Source organism: Moschus berezovskii, chromosome 6 (genome assembly GCF_049115385.1).
Source record: "Moschus berezovskii isolate FMDL1 chromosome 6, NW_MosBer_1.0, whole genome shotgun sequence".
Lineage (NCBI taxonomy): Eukaryota > Metazoa > Chordata > Mammalia > Artiodactyla > Moschidae > Moschus > Moschus berezovskii.
Genome location: NC_142465.1, coordinates 11,099,388 through 11,114,841, shown reverse-complemented (window position 1 = coordinate 11,114,841; position 15,454 = coordinate 11,099,388). Strand labels below are relative to the sequence as shown.

Genomic DNA, 15,454 nt, shown 5'->3' with positions numbered 1-15,454 from the left:
AAGAACTCAACAAATTTTTCTAATAGGTGCATATATAATTCATCTCATGATCTCTCTTCTCTATTATTTTCCCAGGATTCTTTCTTCATACCTCTCACAATTTCAACTATCTCCTATATGAGATCATATCCTATGATTATTATGTTATTAATCATCAGGTTAATAATTCTACTGATAAAAATCTAATTGTGATGACAGAGGTAATTGATAATTAATAACAAATTGTGATAACAAATGATAATTTACTGAACACTTACATTGTGAAAGACTGTGCTAAGGACAATTTGTGGGGTTTTCTTCATTCCTAAAAATTTAATGAAGATTCTGCAATTTTGTCTTTATTACAGAGAGGTATTTGGATAAATTAAGCTCTCGAGGAGATCACAGACAGCACATGTTAGAAGGAGATTTAATTTAGACACTATGACTCCAGTGGCAACTCAACTACCTCCCACCCTAATTAACAATAACCTGTCTCCCTAAATCTAGCTCCTTAGAGGCTCAAAGAAGGTGGACACCAGGAGTGCACTGGTGGGGATCAGGATATCAAAGCAGAGCTATGAGTCTGATCAAAAGCTCTTTTGTCCTTTTTAAGGTCTTGTCCCCATTCAAACAAGTTTTTCATGAATGAAGTCAGGAAAGGTTACTTGTATAAAGAATGTCTTCTGAGACTAGTCCTCTCAGAAGCATATGGACAAAGAATAGGTCAAAACCCAGACTCACATGAAAAATATAGATAAAGTTAATTGGAAAGTTTTTCCTTGTATTACGGAGCCTGGGTTTTGAAGTCAGATGTGTCTGAGTTCCAATGCCATTTTAGTCTTTCCTTAGCTTTAATACAGTTGGGGCCAACTGTGATCAGTTTCATTATCTGTAAAACAGGTTTAAAAATACACACCTCAGAAGGGTTGTTAGCGGAGGGTTGATTAAATGACAATGTCCTTAAAGAACTTAACAAGAGTGAAGTGGGTAATAAGTTTTCCAAGTGGCAACTACAGTCAATAATAGAAGCAGTCTTAATAGAAAATCCTATTTCTGCCACTGGGGATCATCCTTAGATTGAACTAAATATTCCAAATTGCCAAAATACTTTTTGAGAGTTTTATATCACAATATTTTTTTTCAGAGTGTAATAGGAAACAGAAGAAAAATGGGCTAAGATGCCGACAAAAAAGAGAATAAACAGATGGAAACTTTCAAATGCAAAAGTTAGATCAGAGGTGTATAATTAAGAATGCTAGAAAATATGAGTTCCTCAGAACAGTTACAGGCAGCTTTGACAAGCCCCCCAAAAATCAAGCAGTTCAGCAAAACTCCTCCTGTCTCCTTCCCATGTCCTTCACTATAAAATTTGTTATTTAAGAAGCATGTGAAAATCACTCTGAAAACATATGGCACATGTGTTTCTCCGAATTAACAATAGAAAAAGTTAATGGATTATAATGAAAAGATTTTAAAGAAATTTTGGCTATCTTATTGTTCATGAGTGATCAGAAAAGAAAGCTGAAATACCCCCAAATAAACTTAGATTTCTCACATTTTCTAACAACTTTATTAACTAACTTTATATACTCCCTTTCTGGAGGCTTACCAGGTGGATCAGTGTTAGAGAATCTGCCTGCCAATGCAGGAGACACAGAAGACACAGTTTCAGTCCCTGGGTTAGAACGATTCCCTGGAGAAGGGAATGGCAACCCTCTCCAGTATTCTTCCCTGGGAAATCTCATGGACAGAGGAGCCTGGTGGGTTACAGTCCATGGAGTCGCAAGAGTCACATAGGACTTAGCGATTATATAACATCAAATTCCCTTCCCACAGCTAATGCACCTCGGTAGACCACCCTCTTTACACAATTCTGCTGGAGCCCAGGGCCCTGGGCCACTTACCCACTGTGGATGTCGTCAGTCCTGAGACTTTTCCCAAGGATATCACCATCGCTCATGTATCCACCAACGTCGACTTCAGCAGACACGTCCAGGTCACTGCTTGCTTTCTCACTCATGTCAATCTGTGACATGTTTCCCAGTCGAGAGACAGCAGCTCGACGGAGAGGCGTAGTGTACATGAACCTTGAGGGGTCTGTGTGGATGAATCTCCCAGTACCGCTGCGAGGGTAGCCGGCGCCCAGGGACGGAGCATCTCCAGCCTGAAGTCGAGGGCATGCCTGGCCCAACCTCCAGGTCATGGGGGTGGGTCGACCTGTCAAGTTGGGTATGGTCCTGCCATTCACTTCCGTTGTTACAGTGCTGTCAAATGTTGTCTCCAGGGTGCTGTCAAATAAAATAAAGAAATCACTAGACACTGGCTCACCTGGGGCCACGGACCCAGAGTGCATGAGCACAGGAAGGCTTATAGTTGAGAGTCATTTCTTGGAGCGATGTCCACTTTCATGGAAGTCAAATTATACATTCATTTTGAGATTTCTAAACACCTCTGTAGGTATCAAAATGTAGGAAGGGGCATTCACCATAGCTTTTTCTTTTTTGCTTTCCAAGAAAGGCCATCATTACATTTTAGGTAAAACAGTGTTTCATATTCTCAACTAACCCTTAATTTAACTCACTGTAGCCTTCCTGGAACTTTTCTGAAAGTTACAACAATTAGTTTGAAAGACTCTATAACATCCCTCCTCAGGTGTATTTTAACTACAACATCTGCCAGTGTTATTTAAGGCAGGCCTGAAAATCCATTTAGCAGTGACGGTGGTAGGTCAGTAGCTAATTCAGTCTGAATGGGAAATTATATGAAGAGATGGTTAGGAGTGAAAAACATCACCAGATAGGTACTGAGAAGTCACCAGTTGATTGTCACATAAAATTTAAGCGAGAAAAGAGTAAAGGGAAACTAAAATCCCTTCTTTATCATTATAAGAAGTTAAGCGCTTGCTGTAATTTTTCCTTTATTGACCCCCAAACAGGCAGAACTGAAGACCTGTGGCTTATCTGGGTCCCACGAAGACTAGACATCGTCTCTTCTAAATTCTGCCTCAAATCTGCTATGTTTTTAACTGTTCTCATTCTTCTTGTTTCAGGGTCTTCACCTAGAAAAGTAACACAATAATTTGTTATTCATGTCATTTATTGGGTATATGTATATATGAGTTCCTTTTATCAAAACTAAAATAATAGGGAGAAAATTCCAAATAACTATATCATCTGAAATTATAATTCTTTGTTTTACAAACAAAATGGGAATAGAAACAAATATAATGGTAAAAGTAATAATTTGAAGTGGTGATAACATAATAATATTTCTTAGGTCTATGAGCTTAATCGTTGCAAAATGAGTCACCAGCTCCATGTTTCTGAGCTTAATTTAAAAACCTGCAACTATCTGGATCCTAATTATTTCCATAATCGCCTGTTTCAAAGTGTGCTCAGAGTAGCTGAGATAAACTTATATAGCAAGTATACATTTGGACTTAGGGGAATAAGATGGAGGCCTTTGTTCACAGAAGTAATATCTTTTCAAGTCTTTCAACAGACTAATGAACAAAGATTCAGAACTGGATTTGTAATTATTTCTCCACTTTCTACAGGGAACCAGGCCATACACATGTGACACCAAGAGTTCAAACAAAGTCCTACGCATCTAATCCAGGAACAAGTCTACACATAAAATAAACAGCTCTGCCAGGGTGACAAATGCTGGCCTTATACAACCTCAACATGTCATTCGGGGGCAGAGGGGGCATTAAGCCAGTTTGTTTATGGCCATGCAATAAAGTACAGGCCAGTGACCATTTCAAGTTGGTGATTCTGGAAATAAGCAGAACATGGAAAGGAAGGAGAGAAATCATAGTCTCCATTTTGTTCAATTTAGCTCAGGAGTATGTCCAATGATCAGGAATTTTAGATAAAAAGAAAGAAGGAAATTTAAAAAAAAGGTGAGAGGAAGGGGAATGAAAGAAGGAGGTAGAAGGTATGGGAAGGAGAGGGAGGAAGAAGACAAAGGAGGGGATGGCAGGGAATGAGATGTAAAAGGGATGGAAGGAGAAGAAAAAAACAAGAAGGAAGAGTGAAGGCAGAAAACAGTATGTATTAGATTCCAGAATAAAGACTGTAGCACAAACAAGCCAAATATCGACAATCTGTTTTAAGAATATAGGTAGATAGTCAACCTGTTCGCTTTTTTCCCACAATATTCATGCCATATTTTTAAAAAATACAGAAAAAGTGTACCCATTTAACATCTATATAGCATTTGACATCTATAATAGAAACTTACCGTTGGTGGGGACTTCAGAGATTCTCTGGCCTTACCTCTCTGCCAATGAAGGAACAAATCTTTGTCTCACTAGCCAGGTGGCCATGTGTATCTATCTGAAACCTCTAAGATTAGAAAGACTTTCTATTCTCCAGTAAGAACTGATTCTTTCCAATATCAGACTAATTAGATCTAATTATAAAAACAACTCTGAGGATGAGTAATAATTTGTCTGCATTTAACTTCCACCCAGGGATCCTAACAACTGTGAAACCAACAGAACAACTTTACACTACTTTACCATGGTGGCCCCTCAAAAAGACAACTGCTAATTCCCTGTTCAGCCAAATATTACTACCTTGTTCGTTTTTCTTCATCCTGGGTGGCTGTTAAAGCAACCACCACTCTTCTGCCAGTCTGCAAATCTCTTCTTTTTAACTTACCAATTATTTGAATTGTTGAAATATGATTAATAACTGTATTATTATTTTAAACTTAGAAAATATTGAAAAACCTCCCTAATTAACTATATGGAAGATGCATGCATGCGTACACACACACACACACACACACACTAGAATGTTACTCACTCATAAAAAGAATGAAATAATGCCATTTGCAGCAACGTGCATGAACTTAGAAATTATCATACTATGTGAAGTAAATCATATAGAGAAAGACAAGTATCATATGATACCACTTATATATGGAATCTAAAAGAAACGATACAAATAACCTATTTACAAAACAGAAGCTGACATAGAAAGCAAACTTATGGTTACCAAATGGGAAAGGTTGGAGGGGGTAAATTAGGAATTTAGGAATTGGGAGTAACACATACACACTACTATATGTATAAAGTAAATGAGGACCTACTTTATAGCACAGGGAACTTCACTCAATATTTAGTAATAACCTATATGGGAAAAGAATCTGAAAAAAACTATGTGAGTATGCATACATTATATATATATATATATATGCACACATATATAACTGAATCACTTTGTTGTACACCTGAAAACAACACATTGTAAATCAACTCTACTTCAATAAAAAATGAAATAAAAAAGTCGCCCATTGTATCCTCATGCACATGGCATTAACTTTTCCAATCCTAATCCATGTGATTTATAACCTAGTTGGAGAAGGAAATGGCAACCCACTCCAGTGTTCTTGCCTGGAGAATCCCAGGGACGGGGGAACCTGGTGGGCTTCTATCTATGGGGTCGCACAGAGTCAGACATGACTGAAGCGACTTAGCAGCAGCAGATTAATATATGTTTAAATATCAGAACTGTATTTAACTTAGCCCTTAAAACTCTAATTATGCCTTCTCCAGAAATTCTTTCTATTCTCCTCTTCATAAATACAACACAGCATATTTGAGAAACAGTCATAAAGAAGTCTTTCTCTTATTTCCAAATAATCTGGCAGAACCCTGAAGGAAAAGGAAGGCTTTGTAAGAAAAATCTTAAAGGGTGACTACAGCCATGAATTAAAAGATACTTGCTCCTTGGAAGAAAAGTTAAGACAAACCTAGACAGTGTATTAAAAAGCAGAGATGTTACTTTGCCAAAAAAGGTCCGTCTAGTCAGAGCTGTGGTTTTTTCCAGTAGTCATGTATGGGTATGAGAGTTGGACCATAAAGAAGGCTGAGCACTGAAGAATTGATGCTGTAGAACTGTGTTTTAAAAGACTGTTGGAGAAAACTCTTGAGAGTCCCTTGGATTGCAAGATCAAACCAGTCAATCCTAAAGGAAATAATCCTGACTATTCATTGGAAGGACTGATGCTAAAGTTCCAATATTTTGGCCACTTCATGTGAAGAGCCAACTCATTAGAAGAGACCCTGATACTGGGAAAAACTGAAGGCAAAAGGAGAAGAGGGCGGCAGAGGATGAGATGGTTAAATAGCATCATGACTCAATGTATATGAGTTTGAGCAAACTCTGGGAGAGAGTGGAGGACAGGGAAGCCTCGTGTGCTGCAGACCATGGGGTTGCAAAGAGTCGGACACGACTGAGTGACTGAACAACAACAGAAAAAAATATCATTACAGTCAAAGGAAAGGCAGAGGTAAGGAAGGGGTTTTTCTAAAAGTGGCAGAAAAAAAGTAATAGTGAAGGATGAGACCAAGCTGGATACACACTAAAGTTAATACTGATGTGGCAGTGTATCTAACACGTCACACAGTAGAGAAGCCGATGATTATAAGTGATGGTAAGAGATGAAGAGTCTTAAAGAAGAAAGTGTTGAGATGACTTTTACTGGAGGGAGTAAAGAAAGAACAATATTGCCCTTGTACAAGTTTCCCAAAATATACCTTTATATGTACCCAGTCACCCAGCCCTTTCCCTCAGGGAGAACTTTCACATTGCAATCAAACTGCATTTCAATCACCTACCTGCCAATTTCTTAATATTAATAACACTGCTATTTGAGTTACTTTCAAAATTTTTTACATAAACTTTAAGAACACTGTATTTTCGGACATTCCATTTTCACATTTTTTTTTAAACATCTTTATCACATTTTAAGTTTCCTTCTTCCAATCCAGCAGGCATCTTAAGTGCTTGGATTCTTCCCACTGCATCCACTGCTTGTTTACACAGCTTCCCTCATGTTTCAGAACCATCACCGTTCTCCCTCCTCTGGTTTTTCTCCTCATGACATCCACTCATAACCATCAGACAAATGGACATTTTCCTCCCAGCACTTACTGAGCAGAACATAATCGCTGCCTCATTCATGTCAGGAAAGATAATAACCAAATCAAAATTTATTGCAGTAAATGTTCTCAATGACCCACAAAAAGCAAGATAAAGTTAAATGTACTTGCAAACCCCCTAAGGATGGTACAAGCTTGAAACAGCCTGTAAATTTGTATCCAAGTGATGTCTACAGAAATGGTGGTGGGGAGAGAATGTCAACCTAAAAGGTCAAATATAAAAATGCAAATAATATTAAATATTTAGTAACAAAAGTTAGAAGAAAATATATTTAGTGAGAAATGTATTTAGTCACAAAAATGTATTCCGTTTCACTTTCATAACCTTAAATCTAGCTATTATTCCTGAAGGAAGCCTCCTAAGTGTCAGACAAAATAGTAAAGGCTTATACACACATTTTCCAGAAGGCTATATTCTGAAATTCACTTTGAGTTTACAACATTAGTGTGAACTGTTTTCTCTTTGCTTGTAACATCTCTTCTCTGAGTAGGACACAGAATAACAGGCTCAGTTTGGTTCTTCTGCATTTTTACTTAATTGCAGACAGACCATTTAAACTGTGTGGTCCTGCTCTTATTTTTCAGGCTTTAATTACATGCATTGTAATTAACACTGCCAGTCCTGTTATCTTTTAGGAGGAAAACAAATTATATATGAATGAACCTTATTCACAGAGAATTATATCTTCTACAGTAGCCATATTATAAACGTTATTTTTTAGAGTTTAGCTGTCTGATTTATTTGGAGAAATCACCCTAGTTTTGTGGATTACCCCCAACAGGGAGTTGGATACAAAATTTTTCAACTCATAGGGTAAACCAGACACTTTGGTGGGGGGGCACAAAAATAACAAAATATAGCTAGCAGTTTTACTAATTACCTTTTAAATATTCTCCTATATAGTTATAACACACACCCTAGTCTGTCTGACTTATTAGAATATATAAGAATAAAGAATTGAACTCAGGGAACTCTGCCTAAAAACTAACTTGGAAGAGGCCATTTTGAGTCAGAAGCAGAACCCAGTTAAGCACGTGGCAGAAATCCTGAAATTCCTGTGTGCTATGGGCTCTGATATATTTACCAACTTAAAATGCATCATTATTTAGGGAACTGCCTGGCAATGCTTCATTATCCTGATATGATTATTCATATCAGAGCTGTTTGAATAAACTCTTCCTCTTACTTTCTCATCTGCATTTTTGAATACTGACATCTGTTGGGGGAGAAAAAAGCCTTACGGAGAACAATCCCACAAATACAATTAGCAGATACTCTGTTTAAAAATCATGGACTACACAGACACCTATGGAGAGCTGACCCTCTGACAGTAATGCTCCAAGTTATTTATGCACAAAAAGGCATGTGTCATATACACACCCACCCACAGCCTGCTATAATTTAACAGAACAACCAACACATGCTGTTAGAAGACTTCACTCTGGTCGTATCTTTGAAAATACTTACATAAGAGGTACTGAGGACAAGATAAATGCTATCATTTTCAAGGCAAAAGACAAATGTGATTTGATTCTACTGTTTCAGAGGATCAAGAAAAGAAAAAGGAGTCTTAAGGATTAAGACTCCTTCTCTTGCCTTTGTACTGGATGCAGGTTTTTTGTTTGTTTTTATGAGAAGCAGTTCATCACAGAAATCACACAACGGTGAAGAAGTAAATTTTCAGTGTCTGATCACCTAGGATATTCAGATTCAGAAATCACCATTCCTTCAACTGCAGAAACATTCTTCTTTTAAAGCTAAACTGACATGCAAAATGGAGTGATATTTGCCTCTGCTGTCTCTCTAAGTTTTCTTCAGCTGGTTCACTGAGATTCCAGAAAATCTCATAAAACCTCTTGTAACAGGAACGTCTACAGAGAGACTCAAAGCAAACCTATATTTGGCATCAGCTGATTGAATCAGAAACAAAGAGATCACTGATTTGGTTTAATTCTTGTGAATATAAGGGGTCCTATATGAAGGCCTTTGTGGAAATAAACACACTGATATAAAAGAGGATGTGGTCAATGGTTAAATGCTTATGTGTTTTTGAAGAAGGCACCCTATGATATAAATATGGTACATTAGAGCACTGGATTTAAAGTATTTCACTTCACTTTCATATAGTTTACCTATTCAGGCAGGTGGCTAACTAAAGAGTTACTTCAGACTTATTCATACCTAGTTAATTAAAGATAGTATCAGAAGTTACTCCTAACAATCATGTCATCAAAAAGATCTAGTTTGTAAACATCAGAATAGTTCACACTCTACATAGTGATTTGAATAGTCACAATGTACACACTCAGAAATATTTTTTTGTCCAACACTTTTTAAAAAGTGAGTCAAGCTGTCAGAAGAGACCTCTGCGTTTCTGGAAGTGTAACTAGAATGCATGGTGCTTGTCACTGAGGTAAAAACAAGGCCATCTATTCAGACACCAGGGAGGCAGCAGGAGAAAAAAGCTGACTACACAAAAAAATTGACCCACGAGCTCCATCATTCTTCACTCCAAATCTGTGTGAGGTCACCTTGAGAGAAGTTGAACAAATAGGCCCTACTGATGACTAAGTAAAAAGCACACTTGGAGTTTTAAATTGGGAACACTTAATTATGGCTCTCTAGACTCTGAGCCAACAATGCCCAGGGCAGGCGCTTGCCATTCACTTTCTCCACGTAGACTTTACAACTACTTCTCACAGTTCACTTTGCCAGACAATCATTTCAAGACACAAGGAATTTAAAATTCTTTCAAGTCATGGTGTTTTTTTTTTTTAAAGTCAGTAGGAAGAACAGAAGCTCTATGGCTCATGCAAAAGGGCAGCTCCTTAAGACTCCATCCTCCTTTCAGGAGCAGACCCGACTTACCTAACAAGTCAGTGTAAAGGGCCTCTTCCAGATCACCCAGCATCGTCAGGATGACATCTTCATCCAGATGGGCTGTGCCTTCCCGCAGGCAGCTTTCTCCCTCCTCCTCAGCCCAGCTCCTGCTGAGGCTGCCGGGCCTGGAGGACACATTTTCATCTTCAGACCGGCTGTCTTCATCGCTCTCCCCTTCCAAGCCTCTTCTGGAAGTCCACTCCTCTAAGTTCTCACTGCCCGAGCGGCTGGAGGGCAGGAGGCTCCAGGCCCCAGGGAGGCTGGTGTGGTACAGGGACTGCACGGAGCGGGAGGAGCACCTGGAGAGCGAGCGCCTCTCTGCATAGCTGGATTCCCTCTGGCTGGCCTTGGCGGCATTTCCAAACCAGTTGGAAATGCGCACAGCAGGGCGCCTCTCCCCCTCACTGGCGAGGGTCAGACTGGTCAGAGATTTCTGCTTCTGAAGACAAGCTCTCTTTGGCCTTTCTTCTTTGCTCCGAAACACAGAGAGTTCAGCCGGCCGCTGCATGGCTCTCTTTATTGGCTTCTTTTTCAATTAGACTTCATATTGTCTTTCTGCACAGAGATGCCAACTGGCCCTTTTGCTTATAATTAACACATGCACTTCAAGAAAAGCCAAGGCCAGGCTCAGACATTCACGTTAGATTCTAGAGCTGTGGCACAATCAATGAGTTGCCCACAGTTCAGCTTGCCACGTCATCGCCCTCATCAGCAGCACTCACAAACATTTTGCTTGGACATATCGGAAGCAGAAGAGACTTCAACAGACACTTCTCCAGCTGCAAAGTAGCACAGGAAGCCAACCACGTTTTCTATTCTTCACCCAATCACATGTCTCAGCAGGGCGACGGGTCCACATTTCCCTCTATCGCTTCTGTATTCCCAAACGCGAGGAAGTGAAGCACAAGCACCCCAGATGTCTCTGACTGTGCTTTTTTCCCTCCTGTCTCTCACCAGCCCTTCACTGATCCGGGTCTGCAGCCCTTAACTCTGGAGGAGCTGACACGGTGTAGCACGCACAGCTCCTCATCAGAGCCCCGCAAGAACAGACTAAGCACTGAAGCCAGCCCGGCGCGAGCCTCTCGGGTTTTAGTATTCCACCTGCATTCGCAGATCTACGGCGCTTCCTTGCTGCTGCAGTGGATGCTGCTGGCTGCCATGGCAGCAAACATCCTGCTAAATTAAAACAGAGGCACGGAAGCGGCTGTCCAGCCTAGCATGCCACAGGTTTCAAAGCCAAGCCTGAATGAGATGCTACACGATTAACCCTCTTCACGTTTAAATCACTCTAGGCTACCCCGCCTCAGACACAGAGGCGTGCGCGCGCGCGCACACACACACACACACACACACTTACTCACTCACTCTCACACATAACACACACTCCACGACACTGAGAATGACAGACTAATTCTCCATAGCTGCAGGCAGCCGAAGCAGGCAGATCTGTCCTCTGAATGTTGGGATTCGTACTATAAAAGCACAAATCAAATTCAGGAGTGTAAAGGACCTAAAGAACAGAGCATGACACTCTGCACCGGCAGGCAGATAATGGTTTAAAGGGAAAGATTTCACCTTCTCTTTTAAAGAGCAAGTTCAAGGGGTTTTTATTTTGAGGATATTTAGTATTATACAATCCTACTGTACAATAAAAAATCAAGATTTCTTCCTATAAAAATAGCAAAAAATAAAACCTTTAAAAGTTTTTTTTTTTTTTTTAAATTTTGAGAAGGGATATTTTTACTCAAAGCATATAATTGAGAGTTAACAGCTAAGTGTGTGGAAGACAGTGGCGTGCCAAAAACATAAAATGTATATTATGTTTTCTGACATGAAGCATTTTTCCTAGTCTATTCTATAAACCTATCACTGTGTAATCAGCTCTTTATTTTTAATCTTTTGATAAAAAGCAGAAAAGGTAAGTTTCTTGTATTTATCTTGCACTGGTTACAATTACCATCCTGAAATTCTGATTTTAGGAAGACTTTGAAAATACTTACCATGTGTAGTAGAGACCATGTTCTACTGAGGGCTAATGAGAAGAGTATCAAGGAAAAGCTTATGAGATTGTTTCTGTCCATAAACATTCCTCTCCAAAAGGGGGAAGCATGGAGAAACAGATGAAAATATTCAAAGTGATATAACTCCCTAGCACATAATTTTCTGAGCTAATATGATCAAATTAATTCTGATTTTTCACCTCATATTGCTAACTTCAACTAGGTGGTGGGGGTGGTATTTGCTCAGTCATGTCAGATTCTTTTGCAACCACATGGACTGTCACCCGCCAGGCTCCTCTGTCCATTGGCTTCACCAGGCAAGAATACTGGAGTGGGTTGCCATTTCCTTCCCCAGGGGATCTTTCTGCCCCAAGGATCGAACCCATGTCTCCTGCATTAGCAGGTGGATTCTTTACCACTGAGCCACCAGGGAAGGCCAAAGCTGAGGGTAGAGGCATACCCAATCTTCTAACTATAAAAATTATCATTACAATGTACACTGCCTACATCTTTATATATGATAACCACTTACTTTGCAAAATTGATTGTTTCTTATGCTCAAGCTCAAGAGGGACCACGAGTACACAGATACATAAAAGAGAATCAGATAGAAAGAACAGCAATTATTTGTGATAAAAAATTGTGCGATTAAACGAACCTGTGAATTTTAAGCACAGATTCTCAATTCTCCACTCCACAAAAATAAATTATGTGTATATAAAATGTGCTCAAGTCTCCCCTGGTGGCTCAGTGGTAAAGAATTCACCTGCTAATGCTGGAGCTTCACGTTTAGTCTCTGATGCTGGTACATCCCACCTGCTGCATGCAGATCAACTAAGCACCACAACTCTTGAACCTGTACCCTAGGGCCTGGGAGTGGCAACTACTGAAGCTTGCCTGCCCTGGAGTCTGTGCTCTGCAACAAGAGGAGCAACCCAGGTAGAATCTGGCACAATGAAACTAGAGCATCCCAGCTGGCAGCAACCAGAGAAAAGCCTGTGCTGCAGCAAATAGCCAGAAGTAAATACGTATATACACATCATGCTTAAATAAAATGAGGGCACAAAGGCCAAATTACAGAAACCAAAAACTGCCCTTCTACAACATCATTTTATAAAGTGTTTTTTTTAAAGATTAGAATGCTACTCCACTTTGGAGTTTTGTTTTGCTTTTTCTTTCTTCCTTTGGAGTTATTGTGATCCAGTGAATCACTAGATTACAAGACCAGAGTAAATTTGTTAAGGTTAGAAAACATTAATTTATTTGATAGGTATTATGCTGAAGTACACATGGAACATCTTCTAAAGTCTTACAGATTCACCAAAAATGGAATTCTTATGCTTTAGGCATCAAGAGTTGAGCATATATAAGCAATAATGATGCCCTCTCTTTATACAAGGAAACTTGTGTCTCAGTGGTTCTCAAACCTAAATGTTCAGAACCTCTCTGAGGGTTTATTACAACTTAGCCAGCGGTGCCCCATCCCCAGCCCTATTCATTCAGCCAGTCTGAAAGGATCTTGAGGCGTTGCATTTCTAACATATTCCCAGTTGATGTAGTAGAGACTGCTGGCTCTGGAACCCCACTTTAAGAACTTACAGGCTGAGACTAGTGGTTTTCAACTGGGTCCTCCTGAGGGGATATTTAGCAGAATCAGGAGACAGTTTTGTTTGTCACAAATAGGGGTGTGGTGTTTCTGACCCCTGGGAGGTAGAGGCCAATATTGCTGCTACCCATGCTACAATGACAGGGAACCTCCTCCCACCCAACAAAGAATTATGCAGACTACATGTCAGTGGTTCCAAAGCTGAGAAATTCTGGCTTAGATTAAGTTATACTGCATTTATAAATGATTTAGAAATGTCAATGGCTTACAGTAACAAAGATGCACTTTTGCTCACATTAATGTCCACTCTACGTTGGCTGCAGTTCTGATCCAGGTACCCTTCATACTAAGAACCATACTAAAAGAGCAACTTCCCATAGCCTGGGATATGTTGATATGAATGAGGGAAAAAGAGATGAGAAATACCAGATTCTGCTCAAGAATGTCTCATATCATTTTTCCATTCACGATTATTGGTCAAATGAATCCACACAGTCCATTCTGATTCAGTGGGGCAAAACATATAATCTTCCTATAGGAGTGAATTTAGGAAGAGGTGGCTAAGTCCACTGGATTCAGTAATGAGGGGCTAGTTAATTTGAAGACATATCCTAATAGAGAAAAGCATCAAAAGGGCATTTGTGTTTGTTTCTTTGTTTAAAGACACTGTCAACTTGTAGTTATAGTAGTTATTCCTCTGGGAACTATATCCTTAAGTCCTTAAGTTTACCCTCAACAACAGCTGGGAAACTAATTATGGCTTCTCTAGCGTCAGTTATCTCTGCTTGCTTTGGGAGTACATTTAAACATCAGTGTATTCATACGTATCTATATTAAACTGTTTAAATGTATGTTACCCAAGGTGGAAGAGGAAGCCTCAGGGCATAAGAGACAAACACCCCCAATCAATGCTGAAGATGTGAATCACTCTAATTTAGCCAATACCTCACATAAAACATAGCTACTACAATGTTCTGAGAAGAATGATTTTGAGCTCTTTCAGTTCAGTTCAGTTCAGTCGCTCAGTCGTGTCCAACTCTTTGCGACCCCATGAATCACAGCACGCCAGGCCTCCCTGTCCATCACCAACTCCCAGAGTTCACTCAGACTCATGTCCATGGAGCTGGTGATGCCATCCAGCCATCTCATTCTCTGTCGTCCCCGCCTCCTCCCGCCCCCAATCCCTCCTAGCATCAGAGTCTTTTCCAGTGAGCTCTTTAGTAAGCATAATTATAAAGTAAGTATTTAAGTAGAAGATCTAAACTGATTTAAAATGACCTGAGCTTGATCATCTTAGTCTTTATAAATGTCCAAGAAAGAGGCAAGATAAATGATCATTTACTAAGGTCTTAAATATGAAGTATTTCCCATTATTCAATACAAAGTCTGGAAAGTCAGAAAAAGACACATGTAACCATTAGTTTATCTCTCTGTTTAATCTAAATTCTTACTTCCTGAATCCATCCAATTATTTAATTATGTTTTTACAAATGACATATTAGCTTTGCTGATTCTCTTTCAGTTTGGCATCTACCATCATTTCTCAGTTGAATATAAATTCTAGGTTAAAAAGTGGATTAAATAAATGTGAAGCACGTTGGTAGACAGCCTTATGCAAAACAAGGGACATGTGTGGATGTATGTACTAAAAAATATCTAAAAACATTCTAAATTATTCCAGTGAAATGAAAAGTAAAGCCCACTTTACATCTGGCAGAATCTCTTGGCACTTGATGAAAAGGATGGTTTCTGAGGCCAAATTCTTTTTGTCAATGAAATAGAGAATAAAACCCAAGCCAAGCAGTAAAATCTAAACCGCTATTTCAGCTGAACTTGTAATATTGAGAGCATGGCATGACTTCTAAAGGATCGGCTGGAAGCAAGAAGCTCACCCACTCTGTGTCACAAATTTCATGAAACACATCACCTGACTGCAATACTTACTAGAAACATCATCATCAGATTGGGTGAGTATTACTAGTTTGCTCCCCAAGAACCTGAGAACCAATAGGAAACTTGAGAGAATTACA

The 15,454-nt window shown here is 39.4% G+C and overlaps 1 protein-coding gene across 6 annotated transcripts in view; it reads right to left on the bottom strand.

Annotated features, from left to right (window-relative positions):
* NAV3 (neuron navigator 3) overlaps positions 1-15,454 on the bottom strand; it is a 915,819-nt gene that overhangs the window by 168,557 nt on the left and 731,808 nt on the right. For 5 of the 6 annotated variants that reach the window (XM_055394051.2, XM_088836813.1, XM_088836814.1 and 2 more), the window contains exons 11-12: positions 2,932-3,040; positions 1,887-2,270 (exon numbers count right to left, since the gene is read on the bottom strand). In XM_055394051.2, the coding sequence (XP_055250026.2) occupies positions 1,887-2,270; positions 2,932-3,040 (493 nt within the window). Of the gene's footprint in view, positions 1-1,886; positions 2,271-2,931; positions 3,041-9,806; positions 10,945-15,454 lie in introns of those variants that run through there. The other variant, XM_088836817.1, reaches the window with a different exon arrangement.